The sequence below is a fragment of the Plasmodium falciparum genome (assembly GCF_000002765.6).
Source record: "Plasmodium falciparum 3D7 genome assembly, chromosome: 13".
Lineage (NCBI taxonomy): Eukaryota > Apicomplexa > Aconoidasida > Haemosporida > Plasmodiidae > Plasmodium > Plasmodium falciparum.
In genome coordinates this window covers 2631921-2654623 of record NC_004331.3, presented here as the reverse complement: position 1 = coordinate 2654623, position 22703 = coordinate 2631921, and the positions used below count along the sequence as shown (strand labels likewise).

The following is a 22703-nucleotide window of genomic DNA, read 5'->3' as shown; positions in this document are numbered from 1 at the left end:
TTTATATTAAAATGTTCCCAATGTTATACATTATGTATGAAGTTTATATATATAACAACATAATTTTATTATAAAGAATTAAAAAAAAAACAAAAAAAACTTATCATAATAAATACGATATATTATATAATATATACATATTATATATTTTTCTTTGTCCCCCTTTTTACATTTGTTCGCAATATATATATATAATAATATATATATGAATAAATGAAGAATATATTTTTTATTTTATATTATTTTATTTTTTTATATATTGCGTACAATATTTAAATTCTTTAAAAATAAAATAAATCATAGATTTATTTTCCTCGTGGATATAATATATATATATAATATAATATATATATCAATTATTTTGTTACAACTTTATATGTTAAAAAAAAAAACAATACATTTTTATATATATAAAGAAAAATATATAAAAATTATTTATTTGAGGATCATATAATTGGAAACATTTATTTTATTATAATAATATAATAAAAATAATTATATGAATTTTTTCTTCAGTATTTTTTTTTTTTAATATTTAATTTGTATTAAATATATATTTACTTTTTATTCATGTTATAATATTTATATATTATTATGTAATGTATATAAATATATAATTATATTATGACTCTATATTTTTAATAAATATTTAATTATATTATTTTTATATATAAAGATTTATTTATTTTATGTTTAATATTTTTTGTATCATTTTGATCATTTGATGTTTCTAATTTATTTTATTATATAATATATATATATATATATATATAAATATATTTATATATTTTATATATAATATTATATGTATCTCTATATAAATAAAAATCTTCTTCTTATATATATATATAATATATATATAATATATAGTTCCTCGTTTTTTTTTTTCTTTTTTTTCTTTTTTTTCTTTTTTTTCTTTTTTTTTTCTTTTTCATATAATTGAAATTTATAAAAATAAATTATATATATATATATATATATATATAGATATAGTATAATTATATTTATATAAATGAAAATATGACTATTTATATTTAGTGATTTAACAATATTATATATATATTATAAATTATATATAATATATAATATATATTTTTTTTTTTAATAATTTTTTTATTATAAATTATAAAATATAAAATAAAATATAAAAAATAAAATATAAAATATAAAAGAAATGTTATATATATAAATATATATATATATATATATATATATATATATATATATTCATATAACTATTTATATTTTATACTTATTTATTATAAAAAATTTTTATTAAAATTTTTTTTTATTTCCTTTAATTACATTTATATATATATATATATATATATATTTATTTATTTAATTCGTTTTAATCATTTTATCTATATTACATCTTATGAATAAAATTTGATGTAATTATATAATATATATATTTTTTAATTTTTTATATATTTGATATATAACACAATCTTGTGATGTAAACTTAAAAAATGAGAAAGGAATAAAAAAAATAAAATTAAAATAAAAAATAAAAAATAAAAAAGTACATGATGAAAAGGTTTATATTACTTGTGTGTTGTATTATATGTATTTCTACATATTAATAAATAAATTGGAAAAAAAAAAAAAAAAAAAAAAATATATTTATATATATATATATATATATATATAGATATATTCCATATGTGTGACAAAAAAAAAAAAAAAAATAAATAAGAAAGGATATAATATTCATGCTTGTAATAAAATAAGGACCAATTTTGTATATATTAAATATAAAGTTCACTTGTCATTATATTTTATATTATTATATTTTATTTTTTTTCTTTCTTTTATTTATTGCTGTTGCATGGTATTGAATTTTTTGTACACATAAAATATATATATGTAAATAATATATATATATATATATTTATATTTATATTTTTTTGATTGGTGTTTAAAATGTATTTTAATAAAGATAGAAAGGATAAAGATGAGGAGGTAAAAAAAAATGTGGTAGTAAATAAAAGTATGATGGTCCAGAAAAATAAAAAGTACGTGAAGAATATGAAGCAGTCATCTTATAATATGAAATATGTGAATAAATTTTATAAACGTAATAGTAACATTTCAACGTTTAATAATAATAATTTTACCTTTATGAATTTTAATAATTTAAAAGTTGAAAATAAAAATAGCCAACATGTATATTTTAATAGAAATAGTAATTTTAATAACAACATTAAAGATAATATACGTTCAAGTATTTATAGTAATAAACAAAATTATTTTGATCAGGATAACATAAATTATAATACTTTAATAAATTCACAAACATGTGTATGTTCTATACATATAGACAAAACAGATGATGATATTAGTAAACAACAAAATATAATTAATAATGTACATTTATATAATGATTTAAATCATAGTTCAAAAAATAGTTATCCTATATTTATGGAACAAATTAATTTTACAGATAATATTGTTTTGTTAACGGGTATATTAATTCTACCTTATAATGATAAAATTTTTAATAATCTTGAATTTGAAGGGAAAACAAATCCTATACCCGCAGAATGTAATTTAAGTATATATGTTAATGTAGTAAATCAATATGATTCTCATTATTTTAAACAATTATATAAATTATCTTATAATTTTAAAAACAGACTCTTATTTGCTGCAACAAATAATGATACTATAGATTCATCTCTATTAATTGATCAAATTATTATCAAAGGAAATTTTAAAAATTTATCACTCATCGTACTTGGACAAATAGAAAATGTTCCAGAAGCACTTAGGTAAGCAAAAAATCATCTCACGAAAAAAAAATATAAACAAGCACACACACATATATATATATATATATATATATATATATATATATATGTTTATATTTATTTATATATTTTTTTTTTTTTGTCCTTTATTTTATATTCACCAATTTTATTTTTAACTTTGTAGATATTTCAAAGAAAATCTGTACGACAATAACATGAGAAGTAGCACTAACAAAGAGACCTTGGATGTAGAAAATGTTGATTTTGAAAAGGACGAAATTTATGCCCCACATAAAAATGTAGACATAAAAACATATAACTTGAACAGTTTAATAAAAGAAAATATTTCTTTAGATATTCTTAATTATCAATGTAACATAGAACAGAATTTTATACAAACGGGCTATAGAAACACTCATCTGTACAAATTGTCAAATGTTTTAGAAGAACAATTTTTATCAAATAATATTCAACATATGAGTCAACTTAAGGATGACAAAAATGATGAAATTTCAAATAATCAAGAAGAAAAACATTATAGAGAATCAAAAAACGTTTCAGAAAATATCCAAGAAGAATCCATAACAAAGGAACATATATCTAGTGATAAAGAAAATTCACCAAATAACAATAATAACAACGATTTAAAGAAACATAAAAAAAGAAACGAAAAAAGTGTCCTTACCAATACAAGTGTAAATAACAATCTCTTGAATAATGATAATAATGAAAAGGAGAATGTAAGTCATAATGAACATACTGATATAGAAAAAAAAAACATAATGAAGGAACCATTTGTTCCACCAAGTAACAGATTAATTATACAGCTATTAAACGAACTAACTAGTATGTATAAAAATGAAAAAGAAATATATAAAAATAATATTCCTATATTTAAAAAAATTATAAAATTTGGTGCTATGTGGATATTCTATATATATAAAAATATACAAAATGAAAAGGATGCATTCTTTTTAAACTATTATAAGTATATACAAATTAAATTACATGATATATTAGGTGCACTTTTTATATTAAGAAGATGTGCTTTGTATCCAGAATTATCAAAATATATAATACATCTTAACTTTAATACAAATATTCTATATTATGATTCTACATGTCCCCATGTCTTAATCAATTTAATTGACATGCTTCATATCCATGATATATATTTTTTATCCTCATGGAAAATTAAAACGGCTATATTAAAGACCATAATTGCATTTGTTTCGAATGCCTATGTTATGAACCTTTTTTGTAATTACGTAAGTTAAAAAAAAAAACAAAAAAAAAAACAAAAAAAAAAAAAAAAAAAAAAAGAAAATTTATATATATGTATATTATAAAGAGATTATATACATGTGTAATATTTTATATATATATATATATATATATATATATATATATATATATTTATTTATTTATTTATTTTTATTTATGTATATATGTGTGAATTTCATTATATTATTCCACATCAATGTTAAAGATTAACATAATTCATTTGTAACTAAGCTTATATTTTTTTAGTGTTTTTTATATTTTTTTTTTTTTTTTTTTTTTTTTGTGCATTCTTATTTGTAATCCAAATAGTATATATGTAAAATTTTTTGTTTTAATATCCTTTACCACCTTAATATATTCATTAAAAATATAATATAATATGTTATTCTTTTTTGGACAATTATATTTTTTTTTAATATCTGTTATAGAGAAGAAAAAAAAAAAAAAAAAAAAAAAAAAAAAAAAAAAAAAATTTGTTTTCCATTTTTTTTTTTTTTTTTTTTTTCTTCCCTTTGGTGGTTGAAACATGTTATAAAACGGATATTTTTAATATTTTTTAAAACTTAATTATAAAAGATTTATATGTATATCATATGTTTTAATTTTTTTTTTTTTTTTTTTTTTTTATCATAATTTTTATGTTTGTATAAAATATATATATATATTTAAAATGCTCAAAAGAAAGAACAAAGAATAAAAGAAAAAAATATCGCAAAATTAATAAATAGATAATTGTATATTTATATATGTAGAACATTTTTATTATGTTATATAAATCTATACTATGTTATATTATATTATATAATTTTATAAATTTTTTTTTTTGTTTTTTTTTTTGAAAAATTAGTACATTAAAGAAAAAAAAAAATAATGTCTTATATGAAGAAAATATAAATATATGCATATATATATATAATATAATATAATATAATATACATATTTTCCACATTTATTCAACATTTATGTTTATTCATATATATTTAAAAAAATAGCAACACATAAACATGCTCGTATTTTATATTTTTAGGTGGATGAAAATAATGACACGCTATATAAAAGGTTATTAGAGTTGTCATCACACAGGAAGCTGAAAAGGTAATACTAAAATTAAAATGATACACAAGGAAAAAAAAAAAAAAAGAAATGTTTTGTATATATATATATATATATATATATTTATTTATTTATTTATATATCTCCTTTTGATGTTCCTTTTTATAGATATAATATTAAAAGATTGCTGGGTATAATTTTAAGCAAGGTTAAACTTTTTGAAGAAATAAGCAAATGGGAAGAGAGCATCATGAATATTATTACGAATAGAAAAACGTATGAACCTAATTTGTTTAATAAAGAAATATGCTGTAAACTTATATATGAATTAAAAAATGTACACAAAGAATTATTTCAACATACATGTTATTATAAAAGTAAAAATAGCTGTTATGATGCTCTGTATGAGAATGAAATTTTTGTTTTTGATGAAAAAAATAATAAGAAAATATTTTACATACATAAAATACATAATTATATTATTTCATATCTAGAATATAAACAATTTTTTAATCTTTTTCTTTATATTTTAAAAGAATTTGAAATACACATTAAAAATTCTCTCTTCTTAAATTCTTATGATATTTGTTTTATTACAGCTATGAATGATTTCGTGTTTTATTTCCTGAACTGTTCAGGTGGAATTAATGTGTTAATGAAATATAACATATCTCTATATGAAGTATTTTATAGGAATATATGTTTAATAATAAATAAAAAAATGAAAGAAATAAATATGAGTATAAATGAGAAAAAAGAAAATGAAATGAATGAAGCAAATAATAATGAAGATAATTATTCTGACGAAAATAATATTCCAAATGAAAATATGAATATAATAAAAGAAAACAATATTAACGATTATGATGATAATATGAATGATCAGCTTGATGATAATCTTAATAATAATATGTATTTCCAAGGAACTAATAATTTAAATAATCCAATGGATGATATTATATATGACAATAATTATAATACAAGGAATGAAGATAATGAATTGACATGTGTATATGACGACCCGTATAGCGAAAATTATACGCACAATAATGAAAATAAAAATGATAATAAAAGTGGTATTCATATTAATAATAATGATGATAATAATGATAATAATAATAATAATAATAATAATAATAATAATAATAATAATAATGATAATAATAATGAGGGTTATTTTTTTAGTGGACAGGGAACAAAAGAAACAAATGATTTATTAAACAATGAAGAGAATAAAATTAAGGAAAGTAATTCATATTTTTTAAATTCGAATTATACTACAGATAATAATAATAATAATAATAATAATAATAATATGAAAGATGAAAAAGATGTAGTATATAATGTAGATGATATCAACATGGAATTCATATATAATGAAAAGAATTTCTTTTATGATAATATAAAAAGTGTATATACATATAATGATATATTAAGAAATAAAGATATATCGGATGAATTATATTTAAATGGATATAATTATAAAGATATGAAAAATATACGTAATTATTGTTCTTATATTCTTTGTTCATTAAAAATATTTTGTAAAACAAATATATTAATATATAACTTTTTTAATAGTGGAAAAGAAATATCTTTAACATATATTAAATTTTTTAATGTTTTATGTAATTATCCTTTATCCAAGCTAGCCATATTTAATAATAACAACTTTTATAATTTCTTTCATCATATTATATATTTATTTTATTATTTTATATATTTAGAAAAAATATATGAACATAATTGGAAAAAAAATAACAAAAAAAAAAAAAATGACATAATAAAGAAAAACAATCAAACGGAACAAAATGAAAGAGAAACACCCCAAGGAATTGATCATAATGATGATGATAATAATAATAATAATAATAATAATATAAATCATTGTGTTAATAATATAAATATACTTGACCCTTCAAATAATTCTCAACAAGATAATAAACAAAATAATAACACTAATGAATTTATTTTGGTATCTATAAGATATTTATTAAATATTATTTATAATTTAATATTTTATGATGATAGTGGTTATTTTATATTTCATTTTGGTTATTCTATATTTGTGTGTCTAGAAGAAATTCAACATATTACAGGAGAAATAAAAAAAGAAAAAGATCATTCTTATGGTACCTTAAATAATAAAGAAACTAAAAAAATATTTTTAAAACATTACATAAGTCATGATAAATTATTTTATAAAACATATTTCGATTTGTATTACAATTTAAGAGGTTTGTATCTTGATTTATATAAATATGAAAAGAAGAAATTTAATGAAATGGATAAGAATAAAAAGAAAGAAGCCTACAAAGATAGTATATTTAACATATTAAATAAATATAATAAAAGTGTTAATAAAAGAAATAATAATCCTACACAAGAACATATAAACATTAATGAAAATAATAGAAACCACGATGGAAATAAAAATAATGATTTTGTTGAAAAAATAAAACAAGACTTATTTGATAATGAAGATATTATTCTCAACTTATTTCCATTAAAATCAAAATATAATCCAAATATTAAAAAAATAATTGAATGTTGTAAAATTGACAAAGATAAATATTCTTTAAGAAGATCAAAAGAATTAAATAACTCTATTACTAAATTAAACAATGATATATATATAAACAATTCAACAAGAAATTGTATACTTTTGGGAAATACAAATTATGAATTTGTAGAATTATTAGAAGAATTGGATGATACATCAACAGAAAATAATATAAATAAAAAATTGGATACGTATCCATTCTTACCTTTACATTTATTGTATTATTATATGAATCTATGTTCTAATGTAAATTATTTTGATAATATATATGATCCTTACAATGAAAAACAAACACATGCAGTTGACAGGACAAACGAATCAAATTTAGAGTATGACGATGATAATAATGATAATAATAATAATGAAGATGATGATTATGATGATGATGAGGAGGAGGAGGAAGAGGAGGATGAAGATGTGGATGATACTTATGATGATGATAATAATAATTATAATAATTATTATGATGAGGAAAACAAATATAACAACGAAAATTTTGATTATTATGATAAGGATGGTCAAAATAAAAAGAACCATGCACATAAACCAAAAAATAATCATAATAAAAAAGTTTTAAAAAAAAGAAAAAGATATGATTATCAAAGCAAAGAACCCTTTATTATTAACAATGATGGTTTTTTCTATAAAGGTTTTGAATATCATAATTATTTGTGTATAAAAAATAATAAATTAGACGAAGTCAACAAGCCAATTAAAGAATATTCCAATGTACACACATTTTTAGAAAAAGAAAAAAAAAAAAAAAAAAAAAATTTATTAACAAGTCAGGTAAATTATAATAATATATATTATACAAATGTAGATCCAAATGAAAGGTATACAGAGAATATTTTTCTAATATCAAATTATATAAATAAATATGATGTAGAAAATAGTATAAAAAATATAGGATCAGCATTATATTGTGAAAATAATTTAGATTTCTTAATTAAGTTGATATCAAAAAGTATTATATTTTTAAATATGAATATATTTAAATTAGCACTAATGAATTTTAATAAATTCAGTGGAAGGAATTTATACAAAATATTAAAGAGTCGATTAAAAACTTTGTTTTTTGTTAAGAGTATATTAAACGTGCTCTTTAATTTTTTTTATAATTTAACACATGATAATAATGAATTCATAACATTAAAAACTTATAGAAACAATGAATTGTTTTATTCATTATTATATTTATTAAATAAATTATTAAGTTTTAATGATTGGTTAGGTTCAAATAATATAACTGAATATAATCATCATTCATCTATATATATATTAAGATATAATATAATATATATATTAAGGATATTTTATTTATGGTTTAACAAAACATCTGATAATCAATCCTTTTTATTTCGTTCGGTATTAAAATATACGAGACTAATTCCTTCTTATAGTACATCTGGAATGCTACTACTACTAACATTTTTGGACTTTAAATATATTTTCCCATCATATGTATATTCTTTTTATATTTCTAAGGATTTAAAAAATATCTGCTATGAAGGAACCAACAGTGCGATAAATGTAAAAGAGGAAGAGGAAGAGGAAGATGAGGAAGAAGACCAAGGGACGAAAAATAGGGAAGATGAACTTATTTTGGAAGACTCGGAATTGGATGATCTGGATTATATTAACGACGACGATGATGATGATGATGATAATAATAATGATGATGATAATAATGATGATGATAATAATAATGATGATAATAATAATGATGATGATAATAATAATGATGATGATAATAATAATGATGATGATAATAATAATAATGATGATAATAATAATAATGATGATATCAAACTTCCTAAGGGTAAAAGAAAAAACAGCAAGAAAAAAGAACCCATCAAAAAAACAACAATTAATAAAAGAGGTGGAAGGAAACCAAAAAACAAAGTTGAAGATATTAAAAAGGAAGATAACGAACAAGTGAATAATCATGAACACGATACAGAAGAAATGAACAAAGAAGAAGAAACAAATGAGTGTGATAATAAGAAAGGTAAAAGAGGAAGACGAAATAGTACCAAAAGTAAAAGAAATGAAGATACTGAAAATTTAAAAGAAGAGACAATACAAAATAATAAGGAAGAAGTACATATAGATAATAATCTCATAGAAGAAAAAAAAGTGGATTTAAAAATAAATGATAATATATGTAATACTATAAATGAAGAATACACTATTATAGGGTTACCTAATTTTAACAAATTAGATATTTATGAAAATAATTATGAAACCTTTGTTTTGTATTCAAACATTTTAAATAGGAATAACGGAACTAGATTATTTAGCGACGAAGAAGAAGAAGAAGAAGAAGAAGATGAGGAGGAGGTAGAAGAAATAGAAGAAAGGAAAAAAAAAAAAAGAGTAGGAAAGAAGGAAGAAATTAACGAAGAAGTTGAAAATATTAAACAAGAGAAAGAATATTACGGAGAAAGAAAACAACAATTTGGAAAACCAAATCAAGATTATGAGTATGAAGAAAAACGGAATGCAATGGAACGTGAATTAGAAGCACGAACAGAATCACATATATTACCATCACAAGAAGAAAAAGATGATTTGTATTCTGAACGAGGTAGTGTTTTAAATATATATAAAAATAAAGAATATAATTCTTATGGTTATAATAATATATATATGGACAAGAAAAATGATTATCAGAATAATATGCTTTTAAGGAAAGATAAAGAACTGGAAAAAATCATTTTATATTATAAATTAAATAATCCATTTTATTTGAATGAGAAAGAGAAAAGTGAATGTTTATATTTATGTTGTGATATAGATATCACAAAACAAATTATGAATGAAAATTATTGTGAGCATTTCCGTGTATTCAACTTAAATTATTCTTCAGAGGATTATGAAGAAGTGTTTTTTCAAGATTATAAGAAAAGAGGTTTTTATATGAGAAAGAATTATATATCATTATTAGGAAATCTAAGTATGAATTTTAAAAATATAAAGGATGAAATGGACACATTAACAAATCAGAAAGAGAAAAGTAATAATAATGGAATAAATAGTATGATGAATAATTCTTTGGAAGATAATGTATTAAACAAAAATTTTTTAGGAAATCATTTCAAGGGTGTGTCATTTTTAACATCTAAACGAATATTAAATAATAACAGTAATAATAATATTAGAACCTATGGTAAAAATAATGGTATAAATATATCTAATGATTATTTAAATAATACTAGCCATAGAGAAAATAAGAACGTTTCACGAGAACATTTAAAATATGAACAATCCATATTATTAAAGACGGATGAGAGGAAAGGAGACAAATCATTATCTTCAAATAATAAGAATAATTTATCTAAGAAAATAAAAAGAATAGAATATATTACAAGGACATGTCCATATTCAATAAAACAATTTCTTCAACTAAATGATGACAATTGTGAGGAAGTTGAAAATAATAATATTAATATTAATGGTAGTAGTAGTAATAACAACAACAACAACAACAACAACAACAACAACAATAATAATAATAATAATAATAATAATAGTTATAAGAATGAAGGTAATTTTAATTATTATTTTAATGAAACGAAGGAAGATGATCACGAAGATGTTATACTTAACAAATTAAGAAGAGAAGAATATTTATATGATCAACATATCAGTGTCAATAATTTAAATGAAGAAGAAAGATCAAAATTATTTTTAATTCGTAAAGAATTAAAAAATAAGGAATATACAAATTTTGAAGACTTTTGTGATTATATAAATTTTATTATAAGAATTAGTAAAAGTAATAATATTATTGCTAGATGTTTAAGTGTTCAATGTTGTGTTATATTTGTTAATCATAGAATACCTATATTTACAATATTATATGATCATATATATAAAATCATAACCAAATTAAAAGATTTCAATTTTTTAAGTGCAAATCATAAAAAAGATTATAGATCTAGTAGTATTGTTATGAATAAAATTAATTATTTCTCCTTCTATTCATATAATTCTACACAATTAAATAATGTTTATTATACATTTAATGAAGAAATATATCTACTCAAAGAATTATCTAATATGTTTTCGTTTCTATTAGATATAATAAAAATTTGTTTCTTTAATAATTACAAAAATAATTATAATAAATTAATTAAACTGTTATATCTCCCTTCTGAAAAATTATTGATTATATTATATAATTTTATTAATAACTTGAAGAAGATATTTCCACAGGAGCTCATACGTTTTATAATCAAAATATCAAGCACCATATTTCATGGGTATGCATATGTTTTTTTCTTATTTTTCCATAAGCATTCAATTTTTTATAATAACACAAATGAGAACATGCAAAGTAAGAAAGCCAAGGACAATTTAGAGGGTACAAAGAAAAAAAGAGATATTAATAATAGTGATGATCATTTAGTTTATGATGAAGATGATTTATTTTATAATCATGATAATTTATTTTATCATAAAGATCATTTTTTTAAGGAAAGAGAATATGTTAAAAAAGTTCAGAAACAATCAACAAAGGAATGTAAAGAAGCATCCTATTATTATTCTAAATCAGGTTCTGTTAATTCATTACAATATAATGAAAAAGAATTATTTTCTTGTCCTAATTATATGAAATATATAAAATATTTTATACAATATTATTTTGAATTGATTAATACGAAAAATATAGTGGATCGAAATAATAAAGAAATACTATATAAATATACAGATTATGTAGATTTAAAAACAGTACAATATTGTTTAATAAATATATATGAAATAATAAAAAATAAAATCTTTTATTTCTTTACATTCTTTAAAGTAGAAAAAAATTTAATAAATCTATTTTTTAAATATATACATAATTATAAAGATCACAGAAAAAAAATACCATGCATATTTTATAAAGCACGAGGAAAAAATATCATCATAAGTATGAACAAGGAGAAACAAAATAAAAATAATGCTGATCACAATAATAAACATCACGAAACAAATTCTGATAGTATGAATCACCATCATCATCGTGATAATAATGAAGAAATATATAACAATGTAAAATATTATAATGACGAAATAGTATTTTTCCATGTGTACGATTTTTGTGTACGTTTAAACAAGCACATTAATATTGGTAATTTGTTGGACTTCTTTTCCTTTTACTTTGATATAATAGAAGAAACGAATAATAAAATTATTGAATTATATGAATATGTATATATAATAGATATTATATTAAATATAATTATAACAATAATAAATTATAATTACAACTCCCTTTTTATTCTTTTCCAGCTAGTCAACACAGAATTTCCACCTCTTCTTATGAAATATATAAAAAAAGAAATAAAAAGAGTTCACAAAAATAAAGCTATAGAGATAAAAAAAATTAATATACTACATCAAAAAGGGAAGATAAAAGAAAACAAGTGTGATAATATGTCCACAGATAACTTGTCCCAAATGGGTTCAAGGGAGACAAAAAATATTACAACTGATTATTGTAATGTTGTTAATAAAAAGGTTGTCAAATTTTTAGAAGACTTTAAAAAAGACTTTTTAAATAATATGTTGCAGAGTTTGAATAATTTGTATGATTTTGTAATTAGCAAGATGGACGGAAAATTGGGAAATCACAATAAAGTTTGTGAGGATCCATCTAATGATAATATAAATGAAGATAATACAAAAGAAGATAATACAAATGGAAATAATACAAAAGAAGATAATACAAATGGAAATAATACAAATGAACATAATACAAATGGAAATAATACAAATGAACATAATACAAATGAACATAATACAAATCAAAATAATACAAATAACCAAGGTGATGATCATTATGGTGATGATCATTATGGTGATGATCATTATGGTGATGATCATTATGGTGATGATCATTATGGTGATGATCATTATGGCGATAATAATTACCATGACAACTTTCATATTAACTTGAACAGTTCATTGGATATATTGTCAAAATATATATTAAATATGATAAAAAAAATAAAATTCATCAAAGATGCCGTTCTAAATCTAGATATGTGTTTTATTCCGTACATTAGTTTTAAAGATTTTCTCATGTTCGCTTCATACAATTTAAATGAATTAAATAATTTGTATTCTAAAGAAAAGATGAAAAAACATGCACATATACATAACAATGAAATGGGCTATTTATATGATGAACAGGGTCCTCCAGCAAAAAAAATAAGAAAAAATGATGATACAGATAATGAAATGGAAAAAAATGCTTTTGATGATGAAGAAGAAAATAATATACCCATAAATGAGGTTAATAAAATGAGAAATGAAGAAAATGAAAGTACAACTTTTGATAATAGTACATTAATACACAAAAATGATTGTAACAATAGCGATTATAATATTTTCAATATATTTTGTAATAATAAGAAGGGGTATTTGTTTTTCTTTCATAATATGTTTAATAATATAAACTTGATGATTAATAATAAATTTTTATATAATAAAATGGTTGATGTATTTTTTTCAAAGAATATATTAAATAAAATCATTAAAGGATATGAATCACATCAACATTTAGATAATAATTATTTATTAACAATAAAAAATATTAACTCAAATAATATAATTCCTTCAGTTAATAAAAAATTATATGATTATTGTTCACATTTTTTTTCAGATATTCAATCTAAAATATATTTAAATGAAAATGATGAAGACATTAAAAGTTTCATCGTTTTTAATATAGCTCAAGATAATAAAACTAAAGAAATTGATGAGAATCATTTATTATATAATTATATAAAAATTTTAAAAGATATAGAAGAAAATCAAAAATTGGAAAAGAAAAAAGTACAATTTAGTAATTTAAAAAATATAAATACAAAAGCAAAGATATATAAAAAGTCAGATAAAAATAACTTTGAAGATCCTTTTAGAAATAGAAAAACATTATCATCACGGGCACCTTCAAAACATGTTGATGATTATGAAGCATCGAACGTAGCACAAAATAATAATTCATTTGTTGAGGACAAAGCAGATATCCATAATAACAACAACAATAATAATAATAATAATACAAAAGTTCTAACAAATAATATTACAAATGAACAAAAGGAATCTAATTATGTAATATTAAATAAAAATAAAAATGATAATATAAATAACACACATGAAGAAAATCATATCACAAAAAATTCTTTGACAAACGAATTCGATAATTCAAAAATTGGAACTACTAAAGATTTATCAAATGGTTTAAATAATACGTATCAAAATGAAGACATTTATAATAAAAATAATTATGATAATTATGATAATGATGATGATGATAATGATGATAATTACTATAATTATCACGATGGAGAAAATGAATATGATAATTATGAAGATGTTTACAATAATAATAATTATAATTATTATGATGAGGAAGAAAATTTCCAAGAGGGAGAGGACCAATATAATAATTATGATCACAACAATTCAAATTATATGATGAATGCAAATATGGAAAAAGCAAATGTAAATGCAAATGTAAATGCAAATGTAAATGCAAATGCAAATGCTAATATTTATTCTTATAACTCGGAAAATAATAATATACCAGGAAAACAAATAAATAACATAACAAACAACAACAAAAACAATTATAATAATAATAATATTAATTGTAAAAATGATAACGTGTTTCTTTCAAATGATCATAATATGGATAATCATATTAATAATGATCAAAATTATACAACTAATGCATATGAAAACAATCAAGCATATAATAATAATAATAATAATATAGAAACAAATGCACAAAATAAAAATAATAAATATGAAGATTGCACATGTTATCAATTCAACTTATTGGGATGGAAAGAATTTTCAGAAGATGGTCATAAAAATGATCTAGATGTCTGTAAAATTGTTAATAAACCTTTCTTATTAAGAGATCCACGTATAAAAATGAAATTTCTAAAAATATTAGAGAGACACAATAATATTAAAGATATCTTCAAAAAATTAGGAGTTGACATAAAGTGAAACTTTTACAAAAAAATAAAAATAAAATAAATTAAAAATTCAAACAAATTACACACATTTTTTTTTAATTTCATTTAACAATTTTTAATATTATCTGTATGATAATATATTATATATATATATATATATATATATATATATATATATATATATTTTACATGATATATAAAAAAAGTGATAACAGTTAGCATATATTAATATTATTCATTTTTTATATATTTAATAATTTATTATATATTAAATTCTTTTTTTTTTTTTTTTTATATTTTCTGAACAATTCAATAACACTTTTAATTATTCTTTTATATGTTTAATTAAATATTCCTTTATTATATATATATATATATATATATATATATAAACCTTCTTAATATATATATATATATATATATATATATATTATTATTTTTTTCATTTTCTCCATTTTAAATGTTTCGTGTTCATTTCGTCGTTTGGTTTGAGTAATCTCCACACTTGGGGTTTCAATAAATGTAATTTTTTCTCATGTTCATTTAAGAGGTTCACCTTTTTATTGTTATTCTTTCTTTCTATATATATCATTTTATTATTTACTCCTGTGTACTTACAAAGTGAATAACCTGCTTTTAAGATATATACTAATTTTGTTAAGCATATAATGGAAGGGGTAATAAAGCCTAAGGATTTCATAAATGTTTGCTCATCAAAATTTCCTTCCTTTCTTAACTTTTCCAAATATAAATTCAGAGATTTCTCATTATTCAATGCTGTAGTATTAAATGGATATATTAATGGATAAGCTAATCTTGTCTGTAATAAATTTATCAGCATATTCACACGCGTAATTAAAAGTAATAGTCTCTTTTCTTTATTTACATTACTCATCTTTCTCAAAAAATTAAAATAAAAAAAATATATACATATATATATAAATCAACTGTGTTTACATGGAAAAAGGAATAATATATACTTTATAAATTTTTACTTTACAAATTTTTATTTTTCTCTCATTTTTCATTAATATAAATATATGCAAGTATATATTATATTTATATATACATTTTATTTTTTTTTTTTTTTTTTTTCCCTATTGTTAAAAAAAATCATCTTTTAAATTTTTTATTTATTAAAAAAAAAATCTTCTTAGTGGGAATCAGTAATATCTATTTATATTATATAAGGATAAATACGTAGACAATGAATTTCCACATTTTTCATTATTCTTCCATATTTTGTGAAAAGAAAAAAGAAAAACTATTTTAATTTATGTATCATTAATATGAAGAAATCATATAGAGGTTTATTTTTGTACAAAAATAATGCACACTATATCAAGTTTTTTAACAAAAAAAAAAAAAAAAAAAAAAATTAATAACTAAATATAAATAAATAAATATAAATAAATAAATATAAATAAATATATATATATATATATATATATATTTATATAATATATAATTTTTTTATACCATTGTAAAATGAACGTATAAATTATTCAAGAGTACACTTGCTCTCGTCGAAAAAATCATACGTAATATTAATTATATTTTTTAAAAGCTAACATATATAATAATATATTTAATAAATATTTTTATGGGTGCGTTCTTTAGCGCACTTTTATATATCCATAAACATTGCTATATATATAAGAATTTTTAAATATTCATATAAAGGGTTATGCCATATATAATATCCTTTATTATATACCTAGCATTTCTTTTTACACATTTTCCTTTCAATTTTGTATATTTCTCAATTCTCTAAGGGATCTTAAATCTTCATCAGACGTTCCGCTATATAATTTATTTCCAAGATGACTCTCTTCTCTTTTTAAAATATGTAATAATGATTTAGCTGATTCCCTTATTTTTGTGTAGGCAGCTGATGTTTCTTTTATTGTTCTATCATATTCTAAACGTGTTTGTAATTTTTTTGCTATACTATGACACACTTCTTGCAATTTATCATTTAGCATAGCAATCTCTTTCTGCATTCTTTCTTTGTCCTCTTCCTCATGTAATTTGAAAAAAAAAAAAATATATATATATATATATATATATTAATTTTTTTATACACTTTTATATGTATATTTAATTTATATATATTTATATGTTACGCTTTTACACAATGTATTACCTTAATAATTTGCTCATGAATTTCTTGTCTTTTTACTCTTAATATTTCAATACATTTTGAAAGTTCATCTTCACTTTTTATTAGTGGCATTGCTTTTTTACGTTCCATCATAAAACTTAGAAGATTATTAAAAAAGCAAATTTTTATAAATACATATATATATATATATATATATGTATATATTATATCTTTTTTTTAAGATATAATTTATTTTATTAATTCATGTTTAATTAATTATTTTATTTTTTTCTTTATATAATTTGGAACAGAGGAAATCATTTTAATTTATCATGTAGACATAAATTGATGTTATATATAAAACTAAAAAATTAAAAAAAAAAAAAAAAGAAAAAAAAAAAAAAAAATTTTATATATATATTATTTGTATAAATATAATTCAATAAATCATTTACACCCAAATTTACATTATATAAATTCGTTTACAAAAATTGATATATACAATTCAAAAGGAAAATATAAATAAATATATATATAAATATTTATGTATATATATTTATATATATATATATATAATTCACGTCGAACAGATTTGGTAAAAACCAAGTATTGTATATTATATATATAAAACAATAGTCTACCTTCTATTAAGTAATCATATATTTTTTTTTTGTGAGTTGGTAAAATATCTCCTTTTACGTTTCTATAAAATACGAATATAAACATGCACCATATAGAACAAAAAATGTTTGTTATTCAAAAAGTGAAACAAATAAATTTTATACATATATGAAAATTATATATATATATATATATATATATGATTGTTTTTTTTTCTGAACTGTTCATAATTTTTTTTTTTTTTTTTTTTTTTATACGTAATAAAATTACAGCCAAAATATAAAATAAAAAAAATCTTTTATGAACAACCAAAATTTTATGAGCATTTTTTTTATGTTTTTTTTTTTTTTTTCTTCTTTTACACATCATAATATTTAAAATTCTTATGAATAAAAAAATAAATATATATATTTATGAAATATATATATATATAATATACAAATTAAATGTGAAAGAAATAAAAAATTTCTCCCTTTTAAATTTATTATTTTAAATATTTTTTTTTAGACGTCATATATATTTAAAGCAAAAAAAAAAAAAAAAAATAGAAAATATAATATTATTGTGTCTATTAATAGTTTGTAAATATATAAACAAATAAATATTAACATAAATAAAAAACAAAGGAAAATATAAATAAATAAATAAATATACATATATATATATATATATATATAGAATAAAATATATAATACATTTATTAACATAAAAAAAAAAAAAAAAACTATCACTTCTTTAAAAAAAGAAAGAACTATATATATTTCAAGAATAATTAATTTTTTTTTTCGTCATTTATTTTTTTGGTGAAGTAATCATTTACGTGACCCATTATACTCTTAATATGCTCAGTTAAATTATTATTATTCATAAATATATCTACCCTTTCATTATTAATGTTGTTAATTTTATCAACTGATGAAATCCCAGATGAACATTCATAAACCTTTTCATTATTAATATAGGTAGCACACTTTACTAACTTTTCACCTTCAGTATTATTAGGTGACTCTTCATTATTCGCATTTTGTATATTAGCCAATGAACTCATTTTATAAATATTGAAAAGTAGGTAAATAAATAAATATGAAAAAATATATATATATATATGTATATATGTAATATATATGTTTAATTTAAATCCTATATATATTAATCACATATACACATTATAATATAAATCTGTACAAATATATATATATATATATATATATATATATATATAACTCATCAATTTCATAATCCAATTGCTATAACCATTATTTATTATAAAAAGGACAGCAACGCTAATTGTGTGTTACTAGAAAATGCAAACAAAATATATTTTATAAGTAATGTCGTATAAAAATTATTTTATTTTTTTTTATTTTATGACCATTAAAAATAATCCCTATTTTCAAACATTATATACTTACATATTATAACATGTGAAAGATAAATTTACACAAATGTACTTTTGCATTCAATATATACTATAATTTTCTTTTCTTTTTTTTTTTAATTTAAAATAATAAATATTATATATATATTATATTATATCAAAATATAATAATAAATCTATAACAATAAATAATAATTTTTTAAAGTGGTTTTTTTCTTGTTGATATAATTTAGTACATTCATATGTACAATATATTTATTATATATATATATATATATATATATATATATATATTTATAATTACGTCAACAAATTAAAAAAAAAAAACATACCTTTTTATTATGTCATTTTTATACTATTAATATTAAATGTTGTAATACCATATATTTATAATATATACCTAAATATCAACAACATTTTCTATAGAAATATTATTTTATATTTTATTCTCAAATGATTAAAATAATATGAGAATAATATTATGCTTTTTACAAAAAAAAAATTTTCTTTTTTTTTTTTTTTTTTTACATATGATTTCATTACATAATTATATTATTTAATTTTATTCATGTTGCTTTAAATTTTATTATATGTTCTTTTACTATTTATAAAAACTTGAAAAAAAAAAAAAAAAAATAAATAAATAAAATAATTATTTTAAAAATTTCTGTAAAACAAAGTATAAAATTATTTTCAAAAAAATTGTATGAATATATTACATTTTTTATTGGACAGTTTTTTTATGTAAAGAAAAATGTATATATAATATATATATATATATATATATATATATATATATATAATATTATACGTATGAAGAAAAAGGCATTGTTACTAATTTATATATATTATATACCTCGTATTATAAATAAATTATATATATATATATATATATTTATTTTTATTTTATATATATATTATATATATTATAATACATGCGGTGATGAAAGTTATTTAAAAATAATAGATATGTACTTTTGCAAACGCATAAATCAAAAATATATATATTATATATATATATTAATATACAATACTTTCTCCTTATATTTTATTTTTTATGCTTAGCATTACCAATAAAGAAAAAAAATAAAAATAAAAATATATTATATATATATATATATATAATATATAAGTTTATATCATTATTTAATTTATAATATATATTTACTCAAAAATATTATTTTATATATATATATATATATATATATATATACTATATAATTAATATAATTTATTTATTTTATTCTTTTATTATATATTTGTGTTTTACAAAAAGAAAAAAACTTTACCAAAAATATAACAGAGTTTTTAAAAAGTTATAAATGCATATTTAAAAAAAAAAAAATTCCATTTATATATATATATATATATATATATATATATATATATATATATATTTTTTTTTTTTTATTTTAAAATTTAAAAACAAAAAACATATATTATAATAAATATATATTTTTTTTCTTTTATTATTAAAAAAAAAGAAAATTGATAAATTTTCAAAAATTATGATTTATTAAAAAATAAATAATTTTTTTTTGAAAATTTTGATTTAAAAAAAAAAAAAAGGAAAAAAAGGTAGAATCTAAATTTTTTTTTTTCATTTCATTATTTTTAAGAAAATGCAAATTTTTGTAAAAACATTAACTGGAAAAACAATTACCCTTGATGTTGAGCCATCTGATACGATTGAGAATGTTAAGGCAAAAATTCAAGATAAAGAAGGAATTCCTCCTGATCAACAAAGATTAATATTTGCTGGAAAACAATTAGAAGATGGAAGGACCTTATCAGATTATAATATTCAAAAGGAATCAACTTTACACTTGGTAAAATAAACAAATAAAAATATCTATATATTGAAATGTATATAATATATATTTATATATATATATATATATATATATATATAATAAGTAAATGTTCTTTTATTGATAATTGTAAAAATAAGCCCTAATGGAAATATAATACATTTTTATTAAATGATATATATTAAAAAGAAAACTCCTTCTACTTCTTTTATAATATATATATATATATATATATATATTTATTTATTTATTTATATGTTTGTATTTATGTGTATGTTAAATTCATTTATTCCTATGTATATATATATATATATATATTTTTTTTTTTTTTTTTTTTTTTTTTTTTTTTTGTGCACAGGTTTTAAGATTAAGAGGAGGAGCCATAGAACCATCCTTAGCACAACTAGCTCAAAAATACAATTGCCAAAAATTAATTTGTAGAAAATGTTATGCTAGATTACACCCAAGAGCTACCAACTGCAGAAATAAAAAATGTGGAAGAACCAATCAACTAAGACCAAAGAAAAAACTCAAATGAACTATTATAAATTTGAATATATCAAAAGAAAGAAAAATTAAAAAAATTTAACATGTACAAATATTGAAAAGGACAAAAGATACCTAACAATAATATATACACTTATGTATATATTTATTTATTCATTTATGTATGTTCCTTTTTTACTTTTTTTTTATATTATGTGCATATTGATTTATACATATATATGTTTAACATATTTTTACTGTAGTATAATTTAAATTTTTTTTTTTTTTTTTTTTTTTTTTTCGAATAAATTGAAATGTATATATGCATATATATATATATATATATATATATATATATATATATATATTACATGTATTTTATATTTTATATTTTTTACATCTTGCATCATATATGTGTACACCTTTATTGTATATTACCAGTAGTAAAAACAATTAAATTTTAAAAACACATAATGATGAAAGGTATCATATATATATTACTGTTTAGAAATATATGTTCATTATGTGTATAAATTGTAAATTATAAACAAATTAAATAATTATTAAAAAAAAAAAAAAAAAAAAAAAAGAAATTAAAAATAAATATATGAAAAATATGATAGAAATAAAATAACATATAAAATGATGAAATAGAATTTTTTTGT

The 22703-nt window shown here is 18.3% G+C and overlaps 5 protein-coding genes across 5 annotated transcripts; 2 read left to right on the top strand and 3 right to left on the bottom strand.

The window, feature by feature from the left end:
- Positions 1 to 1926: 1926 nt before the first annotated feature.
- PF3D7_1366300 (conserved Plasmodium protein, unknown function) lies at positions 1927 to 15669 on the top strand (the record flags this gene model as incomplete). Its single annotated transcript, XM_024473253.1, has 4 exons — positions 1927 to 2774; positions 2938 to 4021; positions 5065 to 5132; positions 5259 to 15669. The coding sequence occupies 4 exons, from the start codon at positions 1927 to 1929 to the stop codon at positions 15667 to 15669; spliced, it is 12411 nt and encodes a 4136-aa protein (XP_024328927.1).
- Positions 15670 to 16080: 411 nt separating this feature from the next.
- On the bottom strand, positions 16081 to 16533 carry PF3D7_1366200 (conserved protein, unknown function; the record flags this gene model as incomplete). The annotated part of the gene is made up of 1 exon (XM_002809059.1): positions 16081 to 16533. The coding sequence occupies one exon, from the start codon at positions 16531 to 16533 to the stop codon at positions 16081 to 16083; it is 453 nt and encodes a 150-aa protein (XP_002809105.1).
- An 850-nt stretch (positions 16534 to 17383) lies between these two features.
- Positions 17384 to 17892, bottom strand: PF3D7_1366100 (DIP13 homolog, putative; the record flags this gene model as incomplete). Its single annotated transcript, XM_002809058.1, has 2 exons — positions 17384 to 17659; positions 17785 to 17892. 2 exons carry the CDS (start codon positions 17890 to 17892, stop codon positions 17384 to 17386), a joined length of 384 nt encoding a protein of 127 aa, XP_002809104.1.
- Positions 17893 to 19135: 1243 nt separating this feature from the next.
- PF3D7_1366000 (conserved Plasmodium protein, unknown function) lies at positions 19136 to 19411 on the bottom strand (the record flags this gene model as incomplete). The annotated part of the gene is made up of 1 exon (XM_001350334.1): positions 19136 to 19411. One exon carries the CDS (start codon positions 19409 to 19411, stop codon positions 19136 to 19138), a length of 276 nt encoding a protein of 91 aa, XP_001350370.1.
- A 1952-nt stretch (positions 19412 to 21363) lies between these two features.
- On the top strand, positions 21364 to 22090 carry PF3D7_1365900 (ubiquitin-60S ribosomal protein L40; the record flags this gene model as incomplete). Its single annotated transcript, XM_001350333.1, has 2 exons — positions 21364 to 21570; positions 21911 to 22090. The coding sequence occupies 2 exons, from the start codon at positions 21364 to 21366 to the stop codon at positions 22088 to 22090; spliced, it is 387 nt and encodes a 128-aa protein (XP_001350369.1).
- Between the last annotated feature and the right edge of the window lie 613 nt (positions 22091 to 22703).